The sequence below is a fragment of the Asterias amurensis genome, chromosome 2, assembly GCF_032118995.1.
Source record: "Asterias amurensis chromosome 2, ASM3211899v1".
NCBI classification, from domain to species: Eukaryota; Metazoa; Echinodermata; class Asteroidea; order Forcipulatida; family Asteriidae; genus Asterias; species Asterias amurensis.
The window spans coordinates 12,108,589-12,123,259 of record NC_092649.1 but is presented as its reverse complement, the minus strand read 5'-3'; the positions used below and the strand labels follow the sequence as shown (position 1 = coordinate 12,123,259).

Sequence of the window (14,671 nt, the reverse complement as noted above, 5' to 3'; positions counted from 1 at the left end):
ATAGAAGATATTTTGTATTAAAGTACAGTAATGGTCACCAGAACTATTTGACTAAGTAATACCATAGAGCTAGGACCCATGTACACTGTTCCAAGAGTCTGTCCGGCCGTACAGTTCGAGATGGGTTTCTTAGTGGAACAAATTATGTAAACCGGGCAGGCCCTAGATACTACAAGAAATCATCATACATGTACATAATTATTTTTTCTACAAATTTACAAATTTACATACATAATACATCTAGGTTATTTTTGTATGGTGTGTTTAAAGGCAGTGGACACTAACTGGCAGCGAACTTGCGAGATAATAATGAAAGAGAAAAACACCCTTGTCACACAAAGTTGTAGGCGTTTAGATGGTTGATTTTGAGACCTCAAGTTCTAAATCTGAGGTCTCGAAATCAAATTTGTGGAAAATTACTTCTTTCTCAAAAACTATGGCACTTCAGGGGGAGCCGTTTCTCACAATGTTTCATACCATCAACCTCTCCCTGTTACTCATCACCAAGAAAGGTTTTATGCTAATAAATATTTTGAGTAATTACCAATAGTGTCCACTGCCTTTAATTTTGTAATCTCTCAATGTGATACTGCACACACCCTTGGAAGGAAAACAATTACTGTATGAGCATATTCAATGAATGTTTACACGTGTTAACGACACGTTCAATGGTTGTACAAAGCAGGAGGGACACTTGTTTTGTTATGTTTTGGTGACATCCATACCAGTATGCGAATAGCGATGCTCATATTTCATCTTGAGGTCAAGACAATCAGCAAGGGCAGTATACTCCTAGTACTGTATGTTTAGATGGCCCATTTGAAAGATCATTGACCTACGCTACAATGTTTAGTATCAGGAATGTTCCCCAAGCCTTTCCTTCATAGAACCATGTACAGGAAGATCCTGCTGCAATACCCAGGGACAGGGAAAAAAAACAAGGTTGATTTTTCCTGAAGTGTCCTTAGTCATGTGTCCTTCTAGGTGGGCGGTGCTGAGCTGAAGTCAAGAGGTCATCACACTAAAACATTTGATTGCACAGAGTCTGCAGGGCTTGAATTTTGGCCCAAAAGTCCACAATGACCAAAGGACTTGTAGCTCAGAATCTTTACTGGACCAGGCTCTTATTTGCTGACGCCATTTTGGTTCAAGATTTGCCATGTTGCTACTGTGCAGAGGGCATTTTGTTCAGGAGATGCGTGGTGTACCAGAAGATGAATGCCATATCTTTATTCTGTACGTTATTTGACTCTGAATATGACAGACTATGGGCAGACAGTAACCACGACGACGTGTGATGTCATTGCAAGGGGGTCTCTGTACTGTGTAGACTTATATCACACTCGATGACATTTCATGTATTTCATGTAGAGATATTCCCATCATAACAAACATGTAATGATGTATTGTATGTAGTAGAGCACATGTACACAGGCCTTCGCCTCGGGTTCCATTTTCCCCCTCGAATGTACAAAACGCCATGGACCCCGTCACAACGTGCAACAATTGTATACTGTACCACGTCACTTCGATTAACCATTAGTAACCACATGGTATTTGAAAGCAATTAGCTTAAAGGAACACCTTGCCTTGGATCGGTCAAGTTGGTCTTTGAAAAGCTTTTGTAACCGTTTATTATAAAATGCATATGGTTGGAAAGATGTTTTAAAAGTAGAATATAATGATGCACACAAGTATCACTCGAAATTGCATGGTTTTCCTTTTACCTTGTTGACAAACACGGTCGGCCATTTCATAAATGGCCGACCGTATTAGTTCGCAAAGTAAAAGAAAAAACCATGTATGTATGGATCCTTGTATTTTACTTTTAAAACATCTTTCTAACCAATTGTGCATTTTATAACAAATGGTTACAAACGCTTTTCACAGACCAACTCGACCGATTCAAGGCAACATGTTCCTTTAAAATAGTGTTTGATGATTTATTTGAGTCATTAGTAATAACCGCATTATTTTTTAAATCCCTTAAATTTGATACCTACATTACTTACAAGCAAATCTTCAATCCAAATCACCCACTCGGGGACTTTTTTCAGTAATCTGCACTGAGTTTGAAACAATAAAAGGTTGTCTTTTAGTAAGGCTTCATCCAAGGGTAAAACCAGATGAGACAATGACCTGGAGTAGAAGTAATATGAGAAAGGTTGGCACATCATGCAGGTATGAATTACAAAATGATGATGTGTAGGAAGCAGTCTATCAATCATTGTAGGTTGGTAAATCTGGTTTTGCTATCATTCCTCGCTTTCAATCAACACCAAGAAGTAGTCTTGAAAATATCAAAACTTGTATTGCCATAGAGAAAGGACCAATCGTTATTGCAGCTGATATTCATGGAGTTCCTACTTATATGTGTAGTACACAAGGCCTTGAATTTTGCTCTTGAAGGGGCACAGCAATGTTCCTCTGGTAAGGGGCATTTCTATAAAGAAAACAATAAATTTTAATTGAAACCTTGCGAAGTGCAGCACGCCAATTACTGTCGATGCCAGTGGTTCATTCAAGGCCTGTACACTATGAACTTGTGTTTTTGTTTGTTTTTCTCATGCTGAAAGACTGGTACATCAGTAGTTAACTTTGTTTGCTTTTTTTTTACAGAGACAAAACATCAGACGACGAGTGAAGCTGACTCCATGACAGGGTCTGCAAAAACCTTGTGATGACTCCACCTGATGTACTCTTCACTTGCTGATGTGCTTCAGTGACCACACAGGTTATTCTCAAGGGTTGTGAAGACCCCCCTCCCCATGTAAATCACCCAGCTCTGAAGTAAGAAGAGCAACATTCAAAATGGCAGACTGTAGCCTGAACATAATCCCAACTTTCACCAGGTGTCTGTTGTTGTATCAACTGCTTGTATCGATAGTTGCATCTCAGCATCAGTATTTAGTTTTTGAGGAAGCTTACCAACCAGAGAACAATGTCATTAAGTTAAAGAACATAGTTCTAGATCCCAGCACCGGTGCACTGTACGTTGGTTCCGTTAACCGGTTGTACAAACTTTCAGCGGAGCTTGACATCGAGGCAACAATTGCTACTGGTCCCCGGCAGGACAATACAAAATGTGTAGCACCACCTGTATCTTGTCTGTTCAAAAGGACAACAACAGATAACATCAATAAGCTATTGGTAGTAGATCAGGATCGTTTGTTTGTCTGTGGCAGCATCTACCAAGGAAGCTGTAACATCAGGCGTTTGGATGATTTAGGTCTCCTTGGAAACGATAGTTATGAAGAAATAGTCCCAAATACTGCTAATGGAACTTCAGTTGGATTTATAGCTCGAGGACCATATAATGAGAATGTACTTTATATTGCTACATCATTGGCAGACTGGCTTGACAAGGCAGTACCAACTGTGTCAACCCGAATACTACCACGAGAGAATAACGTCTCTTCATTGTTTTCCATACTGACAAACACTCGCGAACTACGTAAATTAGAAATTAACGTTCCTGCTCAAGTCTTGTCAGCAGGGCAAGGTGTTCCCTTCAACATTTATTACATCTATGGATTTTCAAATACCAACTTTAGTTACTTTGTTGCTGTACAGCCACTGGATTACAAAGTAATGAAAAGTCCTTACTACACAAAAATAGTCCAGATCTGTCAGCAAGATAATAAATATGCATCCTACAGTGAGTTACCCTTAGCATGCTATAAAGGAGGAAAAGATTACAATGTTGCACAGTCTGCTACTGTGACAACCATTGGGTCCAAGTTGGCATCGGCAAATGGCTTTCAAGTTGGGGAGAGAGTCTTGATTGTCACTTTTTCCGAGTCGGTAGTGAACCACCTGGAGCCTGTGGAAGCATCCGCGGTCTGTATGTACTCTATCAAAAGTATCAACCAATATTTTATCGATCGCAGGAAAGAATGCGCGAAAGGAGAAACGGCCTTAACAGATCTCAATTGGCTACGCAATGCTGATTGTGAAGATTCCCCCTATGTGGTTAGTATTTCATTCCTCCAAGAAAGTTTTTAAACTTATTTTCCTAAATTTATTTTATAGTTGAGAGGAAAATATCTTAAAAGTACTGTTAAATTTTGTCTACAAATTATGGAGAATCATCAAAACCTGAACAAGTTAGTTGGACAATTTTGACATGCAATGTTTTGATAAGGTTAGAATCAGCTTTGACAGTAAAGCTTTCCCTCATTTTCAAATAAGTACACTTTACCTCTGTGCATTTGTTAAATAAACATTGTTTTGATAACAGAGTTGTGCTTTGATTTCGTCCTTAAGTCAGAAGACACAGACTATTTACAGACGGTAATAGTAAATTATTTTGTTATAAAGTGGCCTGCTCATTGAAGGGCTTAGAAATTTGGTATGACACTGACTATTAGAATACACTCCCCATCCCTTACTGACTGACTATACAATCATTGTTTTTCTGGTTTGTGAATTTTAAACTGCTATAGGTAGCCCATATTGATGAAGCCGGAACAGAATACTGCCACACATGGGATCATGCTCATCCCCTAGGTGGTAAAAATCCCATCCCAGCCCAGGCCATCTACACAGATAACTCAATTCTCACAGCGATTGCAGCCACAGCACACCTTGAAGAGACCGTTTTATTCCTTGGAGATCACCATGGCCATCTGAAAAAGGTAAAGTTAACTAGCAAGGGAAATTGATGCGGGTTCGGTTGGGTGGACATTACGAGATCATTGTCCTACATGTTTTCATCAGTTTCATGAAGTTTTTTTATTTATTTTTTATTTTTTTATAATAGGGTTTTTTTTTTGGGGGGGGGGGGGGTGGGGGCGGCGTTAAGTTTGGATTGGAAAAGGGTTGTTCTTCAATTGGGAGAGGGTACAACTAGGATTGGAAAAGGGTAAACCTTGGATTAGACAAGGGTGGATGTTGGATTAGAGAAGATTAAACTTCAATTGGGAAATGGTAAAACCTTTGAAAAAGGGTAATTCTTGATTTGAGAAGGGTAGACGTCTGAACAAAACCAAATTACTGAAGCAGGTATTGAACCTGTGACCATCTGTTGAATATTCATGAATTGAACATTGAGGGAGAAAACGAACGAAAACAAAAGCGCCGTTAAACCAGGGGGCAATTTTCAAATTTAAAACTTTTTATTCAGAGAAAGTGACGATTCTAATCAACTTTTTTACTGAGTAAAGTTTAACAAACCAAACATTTAGCCTTTATTTTGTGATCACTGAAATGTTATACATGTAGGATTGGTGAAGCTTTATGTATACAAGAAATGAGTCTGAAAACCTTTTTTTATTTTTGTCTATTTTCTTTATATTTTGTCTTTTAGCTTCGTGTAGTTGAACCCTCCAAAGCTGAGTTGTACGAAGAAGAAGTTATTCTTGCAAACCAGAAGCCAGTCGTACAGAACGGGATTTTATTCAGCGTGGATAAGAATTTTATCTACTTCATGACTGTTAGGAAGGTAAGTTGACGAAATCCCCCTACCCCCCCCCCCCACAAAAAAAAATAAATAAAAAATAGCAGTCTTGCGTTTTTCAATTGAATTAAAAAAAACATCTCACTGACACTGTGTAATAGCTTAGACAAAAACAAGTTATGTTCATTTTTTCAGGGGTCTCAGAATATTTTCCTTTCAGTTTTGATCAGGGCCATAATTTGTCTTTTTATTTCTGGTAAGAAAAACTCGGGCAATTGTATTCTGATGTAACACAACTGTCCCAAAAATAGACACTTTTCCCCAAAAACATAAAGAAATGCATTTTGAAATATTTGCTTCATTTTGAATTTATAACATGAAGAAGTTAGCTATAATTCCATCAATCTGGCAGCTTTTTATAAGCACTTTGTAGGTTTAGTGCATTACCAAACATTGATCAGGACTTGTTGATGACCTAAATCTTATATTTTGCCCCACCCCGGCCCTGGCCCAATCATATTTCTTGACATTGCATAAAATAAAATAACAGTTTTGTGAACAGCGCCTCTTTTTTGAAAGTCACATTTTTTAATTCCCCTTGCACATCAAGAAAGTTTGTACTGTCTTTAATGTTTTATTGGTTCTCGGAATATTTCCCTTTTTGTTTTGATTGGGCTATCATTATGGTTTGCATGTCTACTGGGGAGAAACACTTTGGTTTATTGTATCCTGTTGTGACACTTCTGCCTCAAAAATGGTAATTTTTCCAAAAACAATAAAAATGCATTTTGAAGTTATCCCTTAGTTTGAATTGATAAAAAAACAAAAATGAGCATGCTTGTTAAAAGAATATGGCACTGTTTCCATGCTATTTAAGCCACTGAGTTCTTGTTTTGTCATAACTACTTTACCTAGTTGTACAGGTATGATTCACATTGCAAGAAGAGAAGTAGTGCGATGAACAATCTTTACTGTTCTTGTCTTTACATGGCCTTATAACAGTCTTCTTGGTCCCCTGCCCGCTACCAAACTAAACATTTTCATCCCAATCAGAACAAAGAGGCTCTAAAAGTGAACAAGTACTGTATCCAAAGTATCTAACCATTTAGCCGCTGTACCGCCCAGCCGCATTATAGCGATACACCGTATGCGGTACGAGGAAACCTCGCTAGCTTGTGTTTGTAGAAAAAAAGGAACATCAAAAGAAAACTCGGCCGAGTTTGCTGAAATCCAATTTCTCAAGAGTCTTGCAGTAAATTACTGGAATCATAGTTCAAATTTTAAAAGATAGCCATGGCTCAATGTGTATGCACAATTTTTTACCCTCTCGGTAATATTTGTATAAAAGTACAAGTTCTCATGGGAACAATAAATGCCTCTCGTTAAACGGCTACGGTAATTTTTATGGCGAATATTTTTGTGCACGGATAAAATGAACACAATAGCTTTTCAAGGCTTTTTTCTGGCTCAATGCTCATACTGATTAAATGCGAAGGCGTTAATTTTTGAAAATATCATAAATGATGAACAGTTTCCTGTTTACTAATGAGCATTTCATTTTTCGTAAGAGCTAAATTATTTCATCATCATTAGCTTCGACAAGTCAACTGTGAAGGGAGAATTAATAACGATCTATAACAACTAGATATATTAACAAATGCGTAGACCTACAAATGACTATCGAGTTTTATCTAAGTCATCATTTTATCTAAGTCGACTTGGTGAGATGGATTATGTCAGTAAGTCGATCTACTTGAATCAAGTCTACACCTCGTCCAACTCCCAAGTCTACACCTCGTCCAACTCCGATTGTATTAGTCAATTCAGGCATCCTCTTCAATTTTATTTTATGTAAAAAGCAAAATTATTAATTTACTGATTTTATTTAAAAAAGGTTAATGGCTGTTAGCAAACTGCGTCCAACTAACATTACATGGTGTACATGTACTTGCAAAATAGTGTTACTGGCCTCACGTTTTGACCCTACTAAATAGCTACGTGAGAAGAATGAGACAATAAATCATGAATTCAGTTCAAAAGGATAAAAGTTTGTTTTCGTCATATTATTCATCAAACTATAAGCCTTTACACAATTAAAATCTTCACAACAAAATGTATGTATGGAAGGTACCAGACAGCACGTAGAGCCGAGTTGAAAAGTGACAATACCAAAGTGCAACCATGAGCCGTGAAGTTACATTATATATGATGGTTGTCAAAAGGATAAAAAGGTTGTTGTCGCCACAACCAACCCCCTTATATTCAACGAACCATGTGAATCAATCTATTCAAACAAACAAAACCTTCTAAAGAATATCCATGCATAGATTTGCCAGGTGCATAACATTATGTCCCAGCCAGCACTGTGATTTATGTGTGTGTTTTACTAGTTTCCTAACTCCCCAACCAAAGTGACTACAATACGTCTCTATTGATTAACAATGGTATATTTCGTCTTGGTTTTTTTTTTCAGCTTTTCCATAGATCCTGTTTTTTATGACTCCCAAAAATGGCCGTCCGTGTTAGTTCGCAAAGTAAAAGGAAAACCACGCAATTTCAAGGCAAATTTGTGTGGATCATTTTATTCTACTTTTACAACATCTTTCCAACCATTATGTATTTTATAACAAACGGTTACAAACGTTTTTTATAGACCAACTCGTCCGATCCAAGGCAACGTGTTCCTTTAACGCATATAATGTTATTTACATAAAATAAGAAAATACTGGAACCCAAAACTGGGCTAAGCATTTACTAATTATGTATTGTTTGGAACCTCCTTAACATCTCCTGCCCTAGTGGTGCCTGATCCAAGGCGTCAAACATGACTTAAAGCCATTGGACCCTTTCGGTTAACAGTATTGCCCAAGGCCCACACTTCGTGTATCACAACTTCTATAACAAACCTGTGAAAATTTAGGCTCAATCGGTCATTGGAGTCGGGAGAAAATAACGGGAAAACCCACCCTCGTATCCGTGCGTTTCGCCGTGTCATGACATGTGTTTAAAATAAATCCGTAATTCTTTTGACTCAGAGGTGCTCGGTCCAAGTTGTCAAACATAATGATAATGAAGTAAATTTAATCACAAACAATGGAACCCCCATGAGCCGGCTAAGCACGGGCTAATCATACTAATATTCTGGTAGCACCATGTAATGCTTTACAAGGTGCTGTGGCGCAATTTTGCTGCCGATCGGACCGGGAACACCGGGGCGAAATCCTTTTCTTTTCGATAAGTACACTGGGTTTCTTTTATATGCGTTACATAACACATGGGACCAACGGCTTTACGTCCCATCCGAAGGACGAAGCCATGGTTAAGTGACATAATGTTGTAAAGTTAAGAAAACTCCTTAACATCTTTTGACCCAGAGGTGCTCGGTCCAAGTTGTCAAACATAATGATAATGAAGTAAATTTAATCACAAACAATGGAACCCCCATGAGCGGGCTAAGCACGGGCTAATCATACTAATATTTTGTAACCGTTGGAACCTACTTTATATCTTTGCCTGGTCAAACATCATTTAAAGGGGCATTACAGTATTACATTTAGTTTTAGCCCGCAAACGTAAAGTTAAAAAGCAATATAAAGACTAGGAAATAGAGTGCTCTCATAGTGGTGCACAAGGTTTGATACACACACATCTCAACGCGAGTTCAGGCTGTTAAGTCAACTTCTTAGTTTCTGTAAGTCGACTTGGTGAGATAAATAATGTCAGTTAGTCGACTGATCATTTTATCTAAGTCGACTTGGTGAGATGGATTATGTCAGTAAGTCGATCTACTTGAATCAAGTCTACACCTCGTCCAACTCCCAAGTCTACACCTCGTCCAACTCCGATTGTATTAGTCAATTCAGGCATCCTCTTCAATTTTATTTTATGTAAAAAGCAAAATTATTAATTTACTGATTTTATTTAAAAAAGGTTAATGGCTGTTAGCAAACTGCGTCCAACTAACATTACATGGTGTACATGTACTTGCAAAATAGTGTTACTGGCCTCACGTTTTGACCCTACTAAATAGCTACGTGAGAAGAATGAGACAATAAATCATGAATTCAGTTCAAAAGGATAAAAGTTTGTTTTCGTCATATTATTCATCAAACTATAAGCCTTTACACAATTAAAATCTTCACAACAAAATGTATGTATGGAAGGTACCAGACAGCACGTAGAGCCGAGTTGAAAAGTGACAATACCAAAGTGCAACCATGAGCCGTGAAGTTACATTATATATGATGGTTGTCAAAAGGATAAAAAGGTTGTTGTCGCCACAACCAACCCCCTTATATTCAACGAACCATGTGAATCAATCTATTCAAACAAACAAAACCTTCTAAAGAATATCCATGCATAGATTTGCCAGGTGCATAACATTATGTCCCAGCCAGCACTGTGATTTATGTGTGTGTTTTACTAGTTTCCTCACTCCCCAACCAAAGTGACTACAATACGTCTCTATTGATTAACAATGGTATATTTCGTCTTGGTTTTTTTTTTTTCAGCTTTTCCATAGATCCTGTTTTTTATGACTCCCAAAAATGGCCGTCCGTGTTAGTTCGCAAAGTAAAAGGAAAACCACGCAATTTCGAGGCAAATTTGTGTGGATCATTTTATTCTACTTTTACAACATCTTTCCAACCATTATGTATTTTATAACAAACGGTTACAAACGTTTTTTATAGACCAACTCGTCCGATCCAAGGCAACAAGTTCCTTTAACGCATATAATGTTATTTACATAAAATAAGAAAATACTGGAACCCAAAACTGGGCTAAGCATATACTAACTATGTATTGTTTGGAACCTCCTTAACATCTCCTGCCCTAGTGGTGCCCGATCCAAAGCGTCAAACATGACTTAAAGCCATTGGACCCTTTCGGTTAACAGTATTGCCCAAGGCCCACACTTCGTGTATCACAACTTCTATAACAAACCTGTGAAAATTTAGGCTCAATCGGTCATGTGAGTCGGGAGAAAATAACGGGAAAACCCACCCTCGTATCCGTGCGTTTCGCCGTGTCATGACATGTGTTTAAAATAAATCCGTAATTCTTTTGACCCACAGGTGCTCGGTCCAAGTTGTCAAACATAATGATAATGAAGTAAATTTAATCACAAACAATGGAACCCCCATGAGCCGGCTAAGCACGGGCTAATCATACTAATATTCTGGTAGCACCATGTAATGCTTTACAAGGTGCTGTGGCGCAATTTTGCTGCCGATCGGACCGGGAACACCGGGGCGAAATCCTTTTCTTTTCGATAAGTACACTGGGTTTCTTTTATATGCGTTACATAACACATGGGACCAACGGCTTTACGTCCCATCCGAAGGACGAAGCAATGATTAAGTGACATAATGTTGTAAAGTTAAGAAAACTCCTTAACATCTTTTGACCCAGAGGTGCTCGGTCCAAGTTGTCAAACATAATGATAATGAAGTAAATTTAATCACAAACAATGGAACCCCCATGAGCGGGCTAAGCACGGGCTAATCATACTAATATTTTGTAACCGTTGGAACCTACTTTATATCTTTGCCTGGTCAAACATCATTTAAAGGGGCATTACAGTATTACATTTAGTTTTAGCCCGCAAACGTAAAGTTAAAAAGCAATATAAAGACTAGGAAATAGAGTGCTCTCATAGTGGTGCACAAGGTTTGATACACACACATCTCAACGCGAGTTCAGGCTGTTAAGTCAACTTCTTAGTTTCTGTAAGTCGACTTGGTGAGATAAATAATGTCAGTTAGTCGACTGATCATTTTATCTAAGTCGACTTGGTGAGATGGATTATGTCAGTAAGTCGATCTACTTGAATCAAGTCTACACCTCGTCCAACTCCCAAGTCTACACCTCGTCCAACTCCGATTGTATTAGTCAATTCAGGCATCCTCTTCAATTTTATTTTATGTAAAAAGCAAAATTATTAATTTACTGATTTTATTTAAAAAAGGTTAATGGCTGTTAGCAAACTGCGTCCAACTAACATTACATGGTGTACATGTACTTGCAAAATAGTGTTACTGGCCTCACGTTTTGACCCTACTAAATAGCTACGTGAGAAGAATGAGACAATAAATCATGAATTCAGTTCAAAAGGATAAAAGTTTGTTTTCGTCATATTATTCATCAAACTATAAGCCTTTACACAATTAAAATCTTCACAACAAAATGTATGTATGGAAGGTACCAGACAGCACGTAGAGCCGAGTTGAAAAGTGACAATACCAAAGTGCAACCATGAGCCGTGAAGTTACATTATATATGATGGTTGTCAAAAGGATAAAAAGGTTGTTGTCGCCACAACCAACCCCCTTATATTCAACGAACCATGTGAATCAATCTATTCAAACAAACAAAACCTTCTAAAGAATATCCATGCATAGATTTGCCAGGTGCATAACATTATGTCCCAGCCAGCACTGTGATTTATGTGTGTGTTTTACTAGTTTCCTCACTCCCCAACCAAAGTGACTACAATACGTCTCTATTGATTAACAATGGTATATTTCGTCTTGGTTTTTTTTTTTTCAGCTTTTCCATAGATCCTGTTTTTTATGACTCCCAAAAATGGCCGTCCGTGTTAGTTCGCAAAGTAAAAGGAAAACCACGCAATTTCGAGGCAAATTTGTGTGGATCATTTTATTCTACTTTTACAACATCTTTCCAACCATTATGTATTTTATAACAAACGGTTACAAACGTTTTTTATAGACCAACTCGTCCGATCCAAGGCAACAAGTTCCTTTAACGCATATAATGTTATTTACATAAAATAAGAAAATACTGGAACCCAAAACTGGGCTAAGCATATACTAACTATGTATTGTTTGGAACCTCCTTAACATCTCCTGCCCTAGTGGTGCCCGATCCAAAGCGTCAAACATGACTTAAAGCCATTGGACCCTTTCGGTTAACAGTATTGCCCAAGGCCCACACTTCGTGTATCACAACTTCTATAACAAACCTGTGAAAATTTAGGCTCAATCGGTCATGTGAGTCGGGAGAAAATAACGGGAAAACCCACCCTCGTATCCGTGCGTTTCGCCGTGTCATGACATGTGTTTAAAATAAATCCGTAATTCTTTTGACCCACAGGTGCTCGGTCCAAGTTGTCAAACATAATGATAATGAAGTAAATTTAATCACAAACAATGGAACCCCCATGAGCCGGCTAAGCACGGGCTAATCATACTAATATTCTGGTAGCACCATGTAATGCTTTACAAGGTGCTGTGGCGCAATTTTGCTGCCGATCGGACCGGGAACACCGGGGCGAAATCCTTTTCTTTTCGATAAGTACACTGGGTTTCTTTTATATGCGTTACATAACACATGGGACCAACGGCTTTACGTCCCATCCGAAGGACGAAGCAATGATTAAGTGACATAATGTTGTAAAGTTAAGAAAACTCCTTAACATCTTTTGACCCAGAGGTGCTCGGTCCAAGTTGTCAAACATAATGATAATGAAGTAAATTTAATCACAAACAATGGAACCCCCATGAGCGGGCTAAGCACGGGCTAATCATACTAATATTTTGTAACCGTTGGAACCTACTTTATATCTTTGCCTGGTCAAACATCATTTAAAGGGGCATTACAGTATTACATTTAGTTTTAGCCCGCAAACGTAAAGTTAAAAAGCAATATAAAGACTAGGAAATAGAGTGCTCTCATAGTGGTGCACAAGGTTTGATACACACACATCTCAACGCGAGTTCAGGCTGTTAAGTCAACTTCTTAGTTTCTGTAAGTCGACTTGGTGAGATAAATAATGTCAGTTAGTCGACTGATCATTTTATCTAAGTCGACTTGGTGAGATGGATTATGTCAGTAAGTCGATCTACTTGAATCAAGTCTACACCTCGTCCAACTCCCAAGTCTACACCTCGTCCAACTCCGATTGTATTAGTCAATTCAGGCATCCTCTTCAATTTTATTTTATGTAAAAAGCAAAATTATTAATTTACTGATTTTATTTTAAAAAGGTTAATGGCTGTTAGCAAACTGCGTCCAACTAACATTACATGGTGTACATGTACTTGCAAAATAGTGTTACTGGCCTCACGTTTTGACCCTACTAAATAGCTACGTGAGAAGAATGAGACAATAAATCATGAATTCAGTTCAAAAGGATAAAAGTTTGTTTTCGTCATATTATTCATCAAACTATAAGCCTTTACACAATTAAAATCTTCACAACAAAATGTATGTATGGAAGGTACCAGACAGCACGTAGAGCCGAGTTGAAAAGTGACAATACCAAAGTGCAACCATGAGCCGTGAAGTTACATTATATATGATGGTTGTCAAAAGGATAAAAAGGTTGTTGTCGCCACAACCAACCCCCTTATATTCAACGAACCATGTGAATCAATCTATTCAAACAAACAAAACCTTCTAAAGAATATCCATGCATAGATTTGCCAGGTGCATAACATTATGTCCCAGCCAGCACTGTGATTTATGTGTGTGTTTTACTAGTTTCCTCACTCCCCAACCAAAGTGACTACAATACGTCTCTATTGATTAACAATGGTATATTTCGTCTTGGTTTTTTTTTTTTCAGCTTTTCCATAGATCCTGTTTTTTATGACTCCCAAAAATGGCCGTCCGTGTTAGTTCGCAAAGTAAAAGGAAAACCACGCAATTTCGAGGCAAATTTGTGTGGATCATTTTATTCTACTTTTACAACATCTTTCCAACCATTATGTATTTTATAACAAACGGTTACAAACGTTTTTTATAGACCAACTCGTCCGATCCAAGGCAACAAGTTCCTTTAACGCATATAATGTTATTTACATAAAATAAGAAAATACTGGAACCCAAAACTGGGCTAAGCATATACTAACTATGTATTGTTTGGAACCTCCTTAACATCTCCTGCCCTAGTGGTGCCCGATCCAAAGCGTCAAACATGACTTAAAGCCATTGGACCCTTTCGGTTAACAGTATTGCCCAAGGCCCACACTTCGTGTATCACAACTTCTATAACAAACCTGTGAAAATTTAGGCTCAATCGGTCATCGGAGTCGGGAGAAAATAACGGGAAAACCCACCCTCGTATCCGTGCGTTTCGCCGTGTCATGACATGTGTTTAAAATAAATCCGTAATTCTTTTGACCCAGAGGTGCTCGGTCCAAGTTGTCAAACATAATGATAATGAAGTAAATTTAATCACAAACAATGGAACCCCCATGAGCCGGCTAAGCACGGGCTAATCATACTAATATTCTGGTAGCACCATGTAAT

General features: G+C 38.0%; 1 protein-coding gene across 4 annotated transcripts in view; it reads left to right on the top strand.

The window, feature by feature from the left end:
* LOC139951378 (plexin-A4-like) overlaps window positions 1-14,671 on the top strand; it is a 42,592-nt gene that overhangs the window by 5,697 nt on the left and 22,224 nt on the right. For all 4 annotated transcript variants that reach the window (XM_071950256.1, XM_071950265.1, XM_071950281.1 and 1 more), the window contains exons 2-4: window positions 2,620-3,972; window positions 4,446-4,637; window positions 5,309-5,443. In XM_071950256.1, coding sequence (XP_071806357.1) covers window positions 2,812-3,972; window positions 4,446-4,637; window positions 5,309-5,443 — 1,488 coding nt within the window. In that variant the 5' untranslated portion in view covers window positions 2,620-2,811. The remainder of the gene's footprint in view (window positions 1-2,619; window positions 3,973-4,445; window positions 4,638-5,308; window positions 5,444-14,671) is intronic.